Here is a 14,608-nt window from a genome sequence, read left to right on the forward strand (position 1 = left end):
TGCCCTTTCTTGCTCTCTTACTTTCTTGTTTTGATGGAAGCCAGCTGTCATGTGATTTGAGAGGTCTATGTGAAAAATAACTGGAACTGAGGGAGACCTCTGGACCAAAGTCAGGGAAGAACTAAATCCTGTCTTGAGTGAGCTTGGAAATAGATCCTTCGAGAGTCAAGTCTTGAAATGACTATAGTCCTAGCCAATATCTTCATTTCAGCCTTCTGAGAGACTATGAGCCAGAAGACTCAGATAAGACACACAGATTCCTGACCCCTAGAACTTGTGAGATAATAAATCTTTTGTTACTTTAAGCTGCTAAGTTTTGGGGGGTACTTTGTTACCCACCCACTGATAACTAATGCAGCAGGTGAGTTCTTCTTTTGGGATATTAGAAAAAAATCATGTCCATCAGTTTTCCAATAAGCAACCGTACTCTGCTTTTCTCTCCTTAAGTTTCTTTAAAAAGCCATCAGTGTTGGCAGTTCCCACTTCTTTTCCCGTCATTCTCCAACTCACTGAAATCTTACTTTTATTCCCATGATTCTCTTAAAAATGCTCTTCCCAAGGTCATCAGTGATCACCCTGTTGGTTAAATATAATGCACACTTTTAATTCTTCCTTTATTCCTCATATTTCTTGAATGCATGCCATTCACTTAACATAAACTTTTCTAGGCCCCTTCTCTCATGTCTCTTTTCTCACAGGGTTTAAGAAGACAATATAGTAATAAGAAAATATGTATATAATACAATTTCAGTAGTAATAAATTGAATAGATAAGCAGAGTAATGGGAGGGAGAACCACTGAGAGCAAAAAACGGGGCGAGGGCCAGCAAATGACACATATGAGGGCTTCCTCTTCTTTCAGGTTAAGAGACACTTCATTGCCCTGGTTTTGCTGCAATGGTTCATTTGTAATCTCTTCTTCTGCCTAACTTTAAATGTTGATGTTTCTCAGATTTTTGGTCATTGAAATGCTTTTCTTACTCTACAAGTAATGCCTGGATGATCTCATCTCCACCTCACTTCAAGTATCATCTCACATTAAAGATATCTCAGTTTCTTCTAAGCAACAAATATGTACATTCAACTTTCTCCTCCTCTCTCCAAGTGAAAATCTTCACAGGTTCTTTGAAAGCAATATGGGAAGGGGTACCTGGGTGGCTCAGTCAGTTACGCATCCGACTTCGGCTCAAGTCATGATCTCAGGGTCCTGGGATCGAGCCCAGGGTAGGGCTCCCTGTTCACTGGGGAGTCTGCTTATCCCTCTCCACCTGCCCCCCCCCACCCGCTCCTGCTCTCTCTCTCAAATGGGTAGATAAAATCTTAAAAAAAAAAAAGAAAAGAAAGTAATATGGAAAACGTCCATATGGTCAAGTTACATTCACTCTGCTACATACAAAGCACATATCTGGGAATCATTGTTGACTCCTCTCTTTTCATCATTCACTATATTCAACCAATTTACATAGCTGGTTGATTCTATTTCTTAAATGTTTTTTAAATATTTTCACTCTTTTCCACCCAACCACCATTTCCCAGGCTTCCATCTGCTCTCTTCTGGACAACTGGAACAGTTACCTAACTTGACTCTCACTCTTGCTCTCAACTTCAATCCATTCTCCATACCTCTTCACCAAGCACACAAGGCTCTTTCTCACCTAGCCCCAGACTACATCTCCAGCTTCATCTCTTGTCAATGGCCCCCTTGTCTGCTCTAGTCATGGTAAACTTTGTTCGATTCCTGGCCTATGCTCTACCCTTAACATAATGCTTGGCAAACAATAGGAGCTCAGTAAATATGTCGACTGAATGAATGAAGGGATCCTTGGAGAGTAGTTATTCCTCGGGGAGTGGGAAGGAAATGTAATGTGAGGGAAAAGGAATAAGATAAAAGGAAAGTATCTTCCCCAGAAGCCGCGTGCGCACCCACCAGCCTCCAGGTATGTAGAAGGCATCTTATTTTCGTAAGGCACAGAGCAGAAGAAATTAAAAGTCTAGTTTGGTGGCAGTAAAGTGATAATGAGGCGGGAAAGTGGGAGGCAAGACTAACCACAGAAACAGGTCCAGATTTTAAATGGCCTGTTTGAGAAAAAAGTAAGGTTTTCGTTACCTCTGTGTGGACTCCGCTCTCCGGAGGCGAAGAGGGTCGTCCAAACCCGCTTGTCTCGCTAATAAAAACCCTAACATCCCGTTCCTTTACACCGGCCTGAAAACTAGATACCGCCATGACAGAGCTCGGAGGCCGGGCTGTAACAGTGGAGTCTCCCATTGGTCAAGCAAGGTGCTATCCAACCAATGGTGAGCGCCGTTACTAGAGGGGCGTGAGAATGGAGTGGATGGGCGGGGTCAGCGGCTGGAGAGCGAGGGTGTTTCAGTCGTGGCGAATCCGGCAGCGATTCGTGCTTAAATCCCGGCGGACTGCATGGGTTGGTCTCAGGATTTGTTCCGTGCCTTATGGAGAGCGCTGTCAAAAGAAGCGAAACAGCAAGTGGGCACAGACCAGTTTGGGAACAAATACTACTATGTCCCCGAGTACAAGAACTGGAGAGGTGAGATTACAGCGAGCTCGCAACGTTTGCGCGGTCAGTAAATAAGGGGAACGTGAGCGCGTCTCGTAAACTAACACAGCGTCCGATGGCTGTGATGTCTCCTGGGGTCACAGCCCAGATTCGTTCACCCTGCCTCCCCTTCACTCTGAGCTGAGCGCTCGGCGCCGCGGCCCGGCCGCAGTGTGCCCGCCGTCCATGGGTTGCAGCGCCTCGGTGAGGTGCCACCGGCCGCGACCCGCGCGAGCACCGCACCACACACGCAGCTCTCCTCCCCGGATCGAGAGCCCACCCGCAGACGACGCCCCGGCGCCGGTCCTGGCCATTGGGCGACACAGACAGGGACAAGTCCACGGAGGTCTTTTCCCAGAGGGCCTCAGGAGGGCAGGGAAGTAGCTTTTCTTCCTCCTGTGCCCTCCTGGCGACCAGGCCGGCTTGTGTAATGGAAGAGGTGCATCTTGAGGGTCTCCGCTTTCCTCTTTCTTGGTGTTTACCTTTTCGGTAGCTCGTCGTTGGCCACACGCGTCACTTTCGTCCAGCTGTCTAAAGTAGGGCTGTGCACACTGTGGAGAGGGGTCCTCACAAGGTTTTATGTTACCTTTCCCACGAATTTGCACTCCAAAACCCCATGGAGCTCACTTTAAGAACATTGCTCCAATTGTGGTGTTTCCTAGGATTCATGCAAAGTAGTGGAGTTTGGGGAATTAGGGGGCGTTCCTGTCGGTTGAAATCATCTCACGTAGCAGCCGTTATAACCTCTACGATGTAGCTCCATCATCGCGATGCAAAAGATCTCAGGCTTTGGCATCAGAAGGGCTTGGGTTAGAACTTCAGCTCTGACGCCTAATAACTGAGGGAAAACTGACAAAATATTTGTCCTCCCTGGTCTCAGTCTCCTCACTTGGAAGTTAGAGATGGTAATAGCAGTTACTGAGAAGCACTAAAATCTTTCCAATATTGTGATCCATTCATTTCCGGTAGTTCTAGTCAAAGAGAATTACTCCTTCCTTACTTAGAGCACATGTAAATTGTATTTAGTGATTTATCTCTCAAAATTGTTTTGCCCAGCCTTTTTCTGTAACTTAATATCTAAGACTTGTTTCCCATTTAAATGAGCTTCTAAACTCTATCAGGGTAGGGAATATGTCTTTTTTTTTTTAAGTCCACAAATAACCTAGCGTGTTGATGGTGTTTCTTCACAAATTGCAACCAGAAGGAAAGATGCTTCTTTTCCATAAGTTGTCAGTAGCATTAAAAAATATGCAAAATGTCTATTGGCTTTTGTTATTGAAGTATAATTTACATACAGTAACACTTATCCTTTTTGGTGTATGGTTTTATGATTTTTTACAAATGCATAGTCCTATAACTATCACACGATCAAGATACAGAATGGTTCCATCACTCCCCAAATTCCCTTTACCCCTTAGTATTTCATTGACCCTTACCTCATTAACCAGGCATTGGCAACCACTGATCTGTTTTAGGTCCCTACAATTTTGCCTTTTCCCAGATATCATATAAATGAAATTATGGAGGATGTAGTCTTTCAAATAAAATGTATTTCACACACCGTAATGCAGTTAAGATTCATCTATGTGTCAGTAGTTATTCCTTTTTATTGCTAAGTAGTAGTTCATTTATGGATTTACCGAAGTTTATCCATTCACTTGGGTAAATACCTAAGAGTGAGATTGCTGGGTTGTGCGCACATGTATGGAACTTTATAAGGAACTACCCCCCTCTTTTCCAAATTGGCTATATCATTTTGCATTCCTGCCAGCAATGTTAGGAAAATTCTGGTTACACATCCTCACCAGCACTGGTATTGTCAGGTTTTTGTTGCTGTTTTTATTTTTATTTTAGCCATTCTATTAGTTGTGTAGTGGTGTCTTATTGTGGTTTTGATTTTCATTTTCCTAATGACTGAAAATGTTGAGAATCTTTTTATGTGCTTATTTGCCATCCTTAGATCTTTGATAAAGTATCTGTTCAACTCTTTTGACCATTAAAAATAATTTTGGATCGGGGCGCCTGGGTGGCTCAGTCGTTAAGCGTCTGCCTTCGGCTCAGGTCATGATCCCAGGGTCCTGGGATCGAGCCCCGCATCGGGCTCCCTGCTCAGTGGGAAGCCTGCTTCTCCCTCTCCCACTTCCCCTACTTCTATTCCCTCTCTCGCTGTGTCTCTCTCTGTCAAATAAATAAACAAAATCTTAAAAAAAAAAATTTTGGATCAACTTCATTGTACCATTTCAATGAAAATACAATATGATTGAAGAAAGATTTAAATTAACAAAATCATGTGTATTCTAAAACAACATAATTTGTTAGTCAAAGGATATGTTGGTCTTTAATGTTATTATGATACCAAATTGTTTTCCAAAGTGATTATAAATTTATACTTCTATCAGCTTGATATTTGGAATTCATGTACTCTTGGCTGTGAGAAAATGAGGCTTTTATTGATGATGTAGGAGAATCATTGTATGCTGCTATATAACATATCTGTGTTGCTCAGTTCTTAGATAATTGAAGCCTGTGGCACAGACACATATTATGTTCTGTAAATACTGTTACACATTTCCTAAGCCTTCCACTATATATAGGGGAAATATCTTTAGTTTGTTTTAATGCAAGTTTTCCAAAAATGAGTCATCTAACTTTATTTCCTTGGTATGAAAGATGGTTTTTTAGAGGTCTCCTTGAGTTTTCTTTGAATTGAATGAATTGTTGAGCATTTAACACCACCATTGAAGAGTATTTAAGAACTCTTTAGAGGAAATGACTTTTTCTTTTAATTCAGTTAGTTAGTGTGGCTCCAGTCATTAAAGAACTACTATACTTTCCACATAGGATATTATTTAATGAGAGCAAAGATACTTATGCAATTTAAAATAAATCTCTGGAGTATTGTCCAGTCAGCTGAATTTAAGTTTAGGATTGATTGTTGAAATTTTAACTTTTTTTTTTTGAAAAAAAAAAAAAAACATACTGGCATCTCAGGATAAAAAGATTGTGAAGATAGCGTTAGTTGGCATTTTAAATAAAAAGATGTTAATCAACATATTATTATTGGAAGTTTGCTTGCTCTATGGAAGATTACTTAGTAAAAGATTCCCCAAATAAACTTTGTCTAGAAATTTCCTTTGATATTGCACCCTTTTTATTTATACTATCTCTGAGTTTTTATACATCTGGTTCCATTTAGCCCATGTTTCAAAATGAGTTCCCTTCCTAAGGTAAATTCTTGTATACTTAATTCTGACTAGAACGTCTTTGAACCTTGTTTTATTATTTTCATCTTTATCTTTTGCACATTTATTAAACATCTGCACCCAGTTAAAACTAGCAAGTTTATTACTGAAAGACTATTTTGAGTTGTTAATTTCCTAATAGACATTGTGAATGTCCAAATTTGGGAAGGAAGGTGAATATCGTGCATAATTTGCAAAAAACAAATTTTGGAGTATTGTGTTTGCCTCTGGATACCACACTTTAGGAGAGATGATTGAAAATCTAGAGTGTCCAGACAGGAGTAGTTATGAAGATGAAAATTTCTAGAAATTGTATCTATGACTATTAGCTGTGAATTTTGAGGAAATTTATCCTGTGAAGAGAAGATTTAGGAGCAGCTTCAGATATTTGGAAGATAGTTGTATAGAAAAGGATTAGGTTCATCTATGCAGCCCTTTAAATCAGAACTTAGATCAGAGGGGAGATGTTTACCTTTTTTGAAGAAATAACTTTCAGCCTATTAGAGTCATGCTAGAAAAGGAAGAGAGTGCCTTGTGTTTAATTGTAGCTGAGAGAATTTAGGGAGATAAGGAGCTGGACACATTTGATCAGCACCTTGAATGATAAATACAATTTCAGAAAGAGTGGTTGAAGAGCATTCCCAGTCAGGGCTAAGAAGGGCTAGGAAACACCACAGAAAGTAGAAGGTAGTCCCATGCTGGTAGGCTTCAGTGGAGAAGAGCTAGAGAAAGCTGTTTTAGTGAGGGGATCAACAGGGTCAGATACTAAATGGCCTTGAATACTGTGAGTTTGAAGTTTGCAGTTTATTCTCTAGCTGGTAGGTAGCCATTGAAAAGCTTGTGACATGATCAGAGCTCTTAAAGAAAGGACTCCGGAAGCCCTGTAGAAGGTGAGCTAGATGGCCATCCGAATTTACAACATGAAACATCCCCATTGCAATAGTTTGTTGAGCGACTCTTGCCACTCAGTTCCACCCCACGGGCACTTGTGGGTCTTTTTTTCTTTTCACGGAGCCTGTTTTTGAAATGCCTCCATGTTGCGTAGATCTGGACTCTGTCTCTCGTCCGGAATTATTGTGAATCGTTACAGTAGGTGACCTTTTGTGTCTGGCTTTGCTCACTAAGTTCTTTGTGGAGATGAAGAACCCAAAGAATTAGCAGTGAAGTTTGTGGAAAGAATTTGGGATTCTGTAATGGGAGTAGATATTAGATCTCCGCAGCAGCCGAAATGGACTATTTTGTGGCCAAAAGAATGGTCTGGGACAGCCTTAAAATTGGAGCATATGCTGAGTTGGAAGGAAGGAATGGGGTGATCTGTATAAACCGGGGAAGCAGGGTAGGCACCATCCGGGGCTCCTGGAGCGGCATCCGTGTGTCTCTTGGAAGAGCTGGTCTTGACTTCCACCCCAGCTAATTGCTGTTGTTTGGCTTTCCTGACTTTTGCTCTGTGGTTCTTGAACCAAACCTGCAGGACGGTGGGATGTATCTCCAGTTTCGAGGCCATTTCTTTCTGAAGGTTGGGAGCAGGGTATGGGTTCTTGCTCAACAAGAATTCCAAATCTGCCAGTTGTTTCTCAGTGAATATGGTTCGTTTCCTTTGTGAATGTTGCTGATCCTTTCCTTTAGGAAGGTCCCCTGCGCCTACCATCCCATCTAGCTGGGTCCCCATGCTCTCGTCCTGTGTCCTACTTTTTTTTTTTTAACCATTTTTTTGCTCTGTGCTCTCAGGCCTGTTGCTCTAAGCTTGGGGTTCTCTCAGAATTTTTTGGGGGGGGAAGACTTACAGAGATTCTTCCAGTGTGGCTGGTATGTCTGCTAGCTCATAAGCTAGTAAGCTTTCCTAAATTTGCCTTCCAGCTCATCCTGTACCATTCATTAATTTCTCATGTAACAAATATTTATTCAGCACTGCTGTATATAAAACATACCTGTTTTATGTATTTCAGGTCTGTTTGCCTCAGTTTCTGCCCTTTTGATGTAGCTTCATCCCCCACTTATATTTTGAAAGATAAATGAGGTAAACAATCAGTGGCTATTTTATTATTATTTTTTAAAGATTTTTTTTTAAATAATCTCTACACCCAACGTGGGACTCAAACCTACAACCCCAAGATCAAGAGTGGCACACTGCACCGACTAAGCCAGCCAGGTGCCCCAATCAATGGCTGTTTTAAACTGAAGTTTTTTCCTCCATTTTGTTCTCAATTTAGCATAGCCTCCAGTCATTTTAGTAATGGTCACATTAATGATAACTACCATTCAAGTGCCAACTCTATTTCATGTCTTTACAACACCCATATAACTAGGGATTATTATCCTCTTTTTCAACATGAGGTGATTGTTTCATTTCTGAATACTTAAATAAGCTTCATGTATACATGTTTGGGTACAGAGTAGGTACTCAGAAAACAGCTGTTCGATGAATTGAGATATTTATGGATCCAGAATTATAAAAACAAAAACAAAGCAAAATTTTAAAAACCACAGGAAATGATGAAGTTGTTTTATAAAATCTTAAAACAGGTGATTAAAGGATATATGCTTTTTATTTATGATGAATGGCCAAATTATTCTTCACGGTCTAAAATGCTCTCATTAGAAATAAGCATATCTTTTCCGTAACTTTTCTAATGTGGTTCCAGTTGGACTTAGCTTAGTCAGTGATCTTCCAAACTTAGTTTTATTGCTAGCCTCAAACATCTGTTAAGATACCCAGTCTTATTTTTTTCCCGTAAGGGTGAATATATCATCATCTGATAATCCAAAACCTGCATCATCTACTGTTACATACAATTACAGAGTTGCTTTGTTTTTGATGATGTTGCCTCAACCTGTTTGTATTTAGTATTTAAATATACTAAAAACTATAATGAATTAGTACTTGGTTAAGATGTTGTTATTAAGAACCAGACAAATCACATGGTCAGAATTATTAAATAAGGTGTGTCTTGATTTTGAAGGTAATTGGAAGATCATGGTACAACTCTTTAATGTAGATAGTCTAATATTTGGGAAATAACAAAAACATTTCAGATTTTTCCAGCAGGCGGCAGCATTGTTTAAAATATTTGTAGGGTGCCAGTTTATTAAACATTTTTCTTTGAGCTGATTTGAATGAAGCATCTTTTCTCTAAAATAATTGGATTTAGGGGCACTTGGCTGGCTCAGTGGGTTAAGTGTCTGACTCTTGGTTTCAGCTCAAGTCATGATCTCCGGGTCCTGGGATAGAGCCCTGTGTATGGCTCTGTGCTCAGTGGGGAGTCTGTTTCTCCCTCTCCTGCTTCTCCCCCATAAATAAATAAATAAATCTTAAAAAATAAATAAAATAAAATAATTGGATTTATATTTTTTCCTCTAAATAAACCCTGCACTACTGCTTTATAAACTGCTAACTCTTAAGGATTTTAAAATGACATTGTGAATTTTTCCTAGTCAGTAATGAACAACGATATAAATGGCAATTATATTTTGAAGAATTGACCAAAAATTTAAAAAATAATACATATAGTTTTTAGAATAGGAAGCGATATTCTATCTTGAGTTTGTCAGAGATCACAATGTAATCATTACCATGGACATCATCAAATTGATAGAATACCCTAAAATGTTTTATGATATTAGCTAAAATAAGCTTTTTCTTAAGGGATATCTAGAAGAAGTTGAACTTACTTTAAAATACCTTGTCGAATATAAAATAATAAGTATAAACTTTTTATATAGGTTGTCTCAGGGTGGTCTGAAGGTTGGATTTTTAATTTTCTGATCTTTATTTTATTTTATTTTTTTTTTAAGATTTTATTTATTTATTTATTTATTTGCCAGAGAGAGAGAGAGTACAAGTAGGGGGAGCTGCAGGCAGAGGGAAAGGCAGGCTCCCTGCTGAGCAAGGAGCCCAATGTGGGACTCGATCCCAGGCCCCTGAGATCATGACCGAAGCTGAAGGCAGATCCTTAACCATCTGAGCCACCCAGGCGCCCTCTCATCTTCATTTTAATATTTCACTCCTTAATTGTGTTTTCTTCTGAGATGATTTCAGTTGCTGACCGAATTCCCTACTTTTGCATGTGTCTGCATTCCATGTACTTGAGCACTGACTGGTATTTTGGTGAATAGAGAATACCAAAGTTTTCCTTGTAGTCCTTGATTGCATTCCTGCCTCCAGTAGAGCCACGTCTGTGCCATACTTTCATCTGCAAGAACAGGATGAAACGTCACAGTTCTACGTGTCAGTCCTTTCTACTGGCCTTAAAATGAACATAAGCATCCTTAATCTTGAATTCTGTCTTTCCCTGCCAGGGAAAAACAGGATTTTTTTTTTTTTAACCAAAACAGAAACTAACAATGAAAGAGTGACTAGACTATATTATATCTGTTTCTAAGTGAGGCTGAAAATATGTAATAGAAAAGAATCATTTGTCCTCTTTTGCTTTGAAGATTTTATAGTTGCTTTACATTAAGAATAGTAATGGCAATAATGATGATTAGTATTAAGTACTGTGGATTAGACACTATTCCTAGCACTTGTCATGATTCACTGTACTTGTGGAAGAATTATAACAAATAAGGAAAATAACATGTCTTTTGTTGATTTGTCAAGGTTAGTGATGAGAACTCCATTTGTATTAACATATTTGTGCAAAAGCCAATTTCTCTGTCAGTTTAAATCAGATGGAACTGTTAACTTTTCTTACTTAGGCCTGTCCCTTTTCAGAGTACTACTTTGTTCAGCAATTCATTTCAGCTGCTATTTTAAAACTTTCTAAGTGTTTCTCTGCAAGAATTACAAAATTGAGTTAACATGCTTGCTTTTTGAGAGTTGACAACGGGATTGGATAGAGAATTCTCTTCAGAATCATAGTACGGACTTCATTATATCATTGTTAGAATAAATTTCCATTTAAAAAATGACTTAGAAATATATATAATTTTTTTAAAATTAGTTTTGTCATTTTAACACAGAAGCAGCTATTTCTTTCACCTTTATTGCCTTTGCTGTGACTGGTGCCTCCATCTTGTGGTCCAAATGACAAATTGCACCCTTTGCAGAGATCTAATTAAACTTTCTCCCTCCCCCCACCCCAGCTGAGTATATCATTTAAAGTTACTTATTTTTTGCATTTTGTTTATTAAAAGCATAAAAACATAACTCTTTTTAAAAAGATTTTATTTATTTATTTGACAGAGAGAGACACAGTGAGAGAGGGAACACAAGCAGGGGGAGTGGGAGAGGGAGAAGCAGGCTTCCCGCTGAGCAGGGAGCCCGATGTGGGGCTCGATCCCAGGACCCTGGGATCATGACCTGAGCCGAGGGCAGACGCTTAACGACTGAGCCACCCAGGTGCCCCGCATAACTCTTTTTCTCAAGCTTTTATTTAAATTCTAGTTAGTTAACAGATAATGTAATACTGGTTTCAGGAGTAGAATTTAGTGATTGATCACTTACAGATAAAACACAGTGCTCGTCATAACAAATGCCCTCCATAACACCCATCACCCATTTAGCCCATCCCCTCACTCACCTCCCCTCCAGCAACCCTCAGTTCGTTCTCTGTAGTTAGGAGTCTCTTATGGTTTGTCTCCCCCTCTGTTTTTATCTTATTTTTCCTTCCCTTCCTCTATGTTTATCTGTTTTGTTTCTTAAATTCCACATATGAGTGAGATCATATGGCATTTATCTTTCTCTGATGGACTTACTTCACTTAGCATAATGCTCTCTAGCTCCATGCATATCGTAGCAAATGGCAAATGGCAAGCTTTCATTCTTTTTTATGGTTGAGAAATATTCCAGTGTGTGTGTGTGTGTGTGTGTGTGTGTGTGTGTGTACATACCACATCTTCTTTATCCATTCATCAGTAGATGGACATTTGGGCTCTTTCCATAATTTGGCTATTGTTGATAATGCTGCTATAGACATCAGGGTGCATGTATCCTTTCAAATTAGTTTTTTTGTATCCTTCGGCTAAATGCATAGTCGTGCAATTGCTGGATCGTAAGGTAGTTCTATTTTTAACTTCTTGATGAACCTCTATAGTGTTTTCCAGAGTGGCTGCACCAGTTTGCAGTCCCACCAACAGTGTAAGAGGGTTCCCCTTTCTCTGCATCCTCACTAACATCTGTTGTTTCCTATGTTGTTAATTTTAGCCATTCTGACAGATGTGAGGTAGTATCTCATTGTACTTTTGATTTGTATTTCCCCAATGGGGAGTGATGTTGAGCAACATTTCATGTGTCTGTTAGCCATCTGGATGTCTTCTTTGGAAAAATGTCTCTTCATCTCTTCTACCCATTTTTTAACTGGATTATTTGGGTTTTTATTTTTTTATTTATTTTTATTTTTATTTTTTTAAAGATTTTATTTATTTGACAGAGAGACACAGCGAGAGAGGGAACACAAGCAGGGGGAGTGGGAGAGGGAGAAGCAGGCTTCCCGCGGAGCAGGGAGCCCAATGTGGGGCTCGATCCCAGGACCCTGAGATCATGACCTGAGCCAAAGGCAGACGCTTAATGACTGAGACACCCAGGCGCCCCTTATTTGGGTTTTTAGGTGTTGAGTTTGCTAAGTGCTTTATAGATTTTTGGATATAAACCCTTTATCAGATATGTCATTTGCAAATATTTTCTCCCATTCCGAAGGTTGCCTTTTAGTTTTGTTGTTTCCTTTGCTATGCAGAAGCTTCTTATCTTGATGCAGTTCCAATAGTTCATTTTTGTTTTTGTTTCCTTTGCTTCTGGAGACATGTCTAGTAAGAAGTTGCTACAGCCAATGTCAAAGAGGTTGCTGTCTGTGTTCTCTAGGATTTTGGTGGCTTCCTCTCTCACATTTAGGTCTTTCATCCATTTTGAGTTTATTTTTGTGTATGATATACGAGAGTAGTCCAGTTTCATTCTTTTGCATGTTGCTGTCCAGTTTTTCCAACACCATTTGTTAAAGAGACTGTCTTTTCTCCATTGGATATTCTTTCCTGCTTTGTCAAAGATTAGTTGACCATAGAATTGTGGGTTCATTTCTGGGTTTTCCAATCTGTTCCATTGATCTATATGTCTGTTTTTCTGCCAGTACCATACTGTCTTGATCACTACCACTTTGTAATATAACTTGAAGTCAGGAATCATGATGCCTCCAGCTTTGCTTTTCTTTTTCAAGATTGCTTTGGCTAGTCAGGGTCTTTTGTGGTTCCATACAAATTTTAGGATTTGTTTGTTCTAGCTCTGAAAAATGTTGGTGTTATTTTGATAGGGATTGCATTAAATGTATAAATTGCTTTGGGTAGTATAGACATTCTAACAATATTTGTTCTTCTAATCCAGGAGCATGGAATGTTTTTCCATTTCTTTGTGTCATCTTCAGTTTCTTTCATAAGTGTTTTATGTTTTTCAGGTACAGATATTTTACCTCTTTGGTTAAGCTTATTTCTAGGTATCATACTGGTTTTGGTGCAGTTGTAAATGGAATTAATTCCTGATCTCTCGTTCTGCTGCTTCATTATTGGTTTATAGAAATGCCACACATTTATGTATGTTGATTTTGTATCCTGCAACCTTACTGAATTCGTGTATTAGTTCTAACAATTTTTTGGTGGAGTCTTTAGAGTTTTCTACATAGAGTATCATGTTGTTTGTGAAGAGTGAAAGTTTGACTTCTTCCTTGCTGATTTGGATGCATTTTATTTCTTTATGTTTTCTGATTACTGAGGATAGGATTTCCAGTACAATGTTAACTAATAGTGGTGGACATCCCTGTCTTGTTCCTGACCATGGAGGAAAGGCCCTTAGTTTTTCCTCATTGCAGATGGTATTAGCTGTGGGTTTTTCATATATGGCCTTTATAATGTTGAGGTATATTCCCGCTATCCCTACTTTGTTGAGGGTTTTTATCATGAATTGATGTTATACTTTGTCAAATGCTTTTTTCTTTATTTATTGAGAGGATCATATGGTTCTTATCCTTCTTTTATTAATGTGGTATATCACGTTGATTGATTTGCAAATATTGAACCACCTTTGCAACCCAGGAATAAATCCCACTTGATCGTGGTGAATGATTCTTTTAATATACTGTTGGATTTGATTTGCTAGTATTTTGTTGAGAATTTCTGCATCCATGTTCACCTGGGATATTGGCTTGTAGTTCTCTTTTTTAGTGAATTCTTTGGTTTTGGAATCAGGGTAATGCTTGCCTCATAGAATGAGTTTAGATGGTTTCCTTCCATTTATATTTTTTGGAATAGTTTGAGACGACTAGGTATTAACTCTTCTTTAAATGTTTGGTAGAATTCCCCTGTGAAGTCAGCTGGCCCTGGACTTTGGTTTGTTGGGAGATTTTTGATTATTGATTCAGTTTCTTTGCTGGTTATCGGTGTTCAAGTTTTCTATTTCTTCCTGTTTCAGTTTTGGTAGTTTCTATGTTTCTAGGAATTTATCCATTTTCTTCCAGATTGTCCAGTTTGTTAGTATATAATTTTTCATAGTATTCTTTTACAGTTGTTTGTATTTCTGTGGTGTTGGTTGTTATTTTTCCCCTCTCATTTGTGATTTTGTTTATATGGATCCTTTCTCTTTTCTTTTTGATTACTCTGGCTAGGGATTTATCAATTGTATTAATTTTTTCCAAGAACCAGCTCCTGGTTTCATTGATCTATTCTACTATTTTTCTAGTTTCTGTATCATTTATTTCTGCTCTGATCTTTATTACTTCCCTTCTTTTGCTGGCTTTAGGCTTTGTTTGTTCTAATTTTTCTAGCCCCTTTAGGTGTAAAGTTAGGTTGTTTATTTGAAATATTTTTTGCTTCTTGAGGTAGGCCTATATTGCTA

At 38.8% G+C, this 14,608-nt stretch overlaps 2 protein-coding genes across 2 annotated transcripts in view; one reads left to right on the plus strand and one right to left on the minus strand.

Annotated features, from left to right (window-relative positions):
* Window positions 1–2,231, minus strand: part of ERCC8 (ERCC excision repair 8, CSA ubiquitin ligase complex subunit) — a 50,532-nt gene extending 48,301 nt beyond the window's left edge. The window contains exon 1 of the mRNA XM_021701947.1: window positions 2,107–2,231. Coding sequence (XP_021557622.1) covers window positions 2,107–2,183 — 77 coding nt within the window. The 5' untranslated portion in view covers window positions 2,184–2,231. The remainder of the gene's footprint in view (window positions 1–2,106) is intronic.
* A 109-nt stretch (window positions 2,232–2,340) lies between these two features.
* NDUFAF2 (NADH:ubiquinone oxidoreductase complex assembly factor 2) overlaps window positions 2,341–14,608 on the plus strand; it is a 145,628-nt gene continuing 133,360 nt past the window's right edge. The window contains exon 1 of the mRNA XM_021701969.1: window positions 2,341–2,545. Coding sequence (XP_021557644.1) covers window positions 2,419–2,545 — 127 coding nt within the window. The 5' untranslated portion in view covers window positions 2,341–2,418. The remainder of the gene's footprint in view (window positions 2,546–14,608) is intronic.

The sequence above is a fragment of the Neomonachus schauinslandi genome, chromosome 7, assembly GCF_002201575.2.
Source record: "Neomonachus schauinslandi chromosome 7, ASM220157v2, whole genome shotgun sequence".
Classification (NCBI taxonomy): domain Eukaryota; kingdom Metazoa; phylum Chordata; class Mammalia; order Carnivora; family Phocidae; genus Neomonachus; species Neomonachus schauinslandi.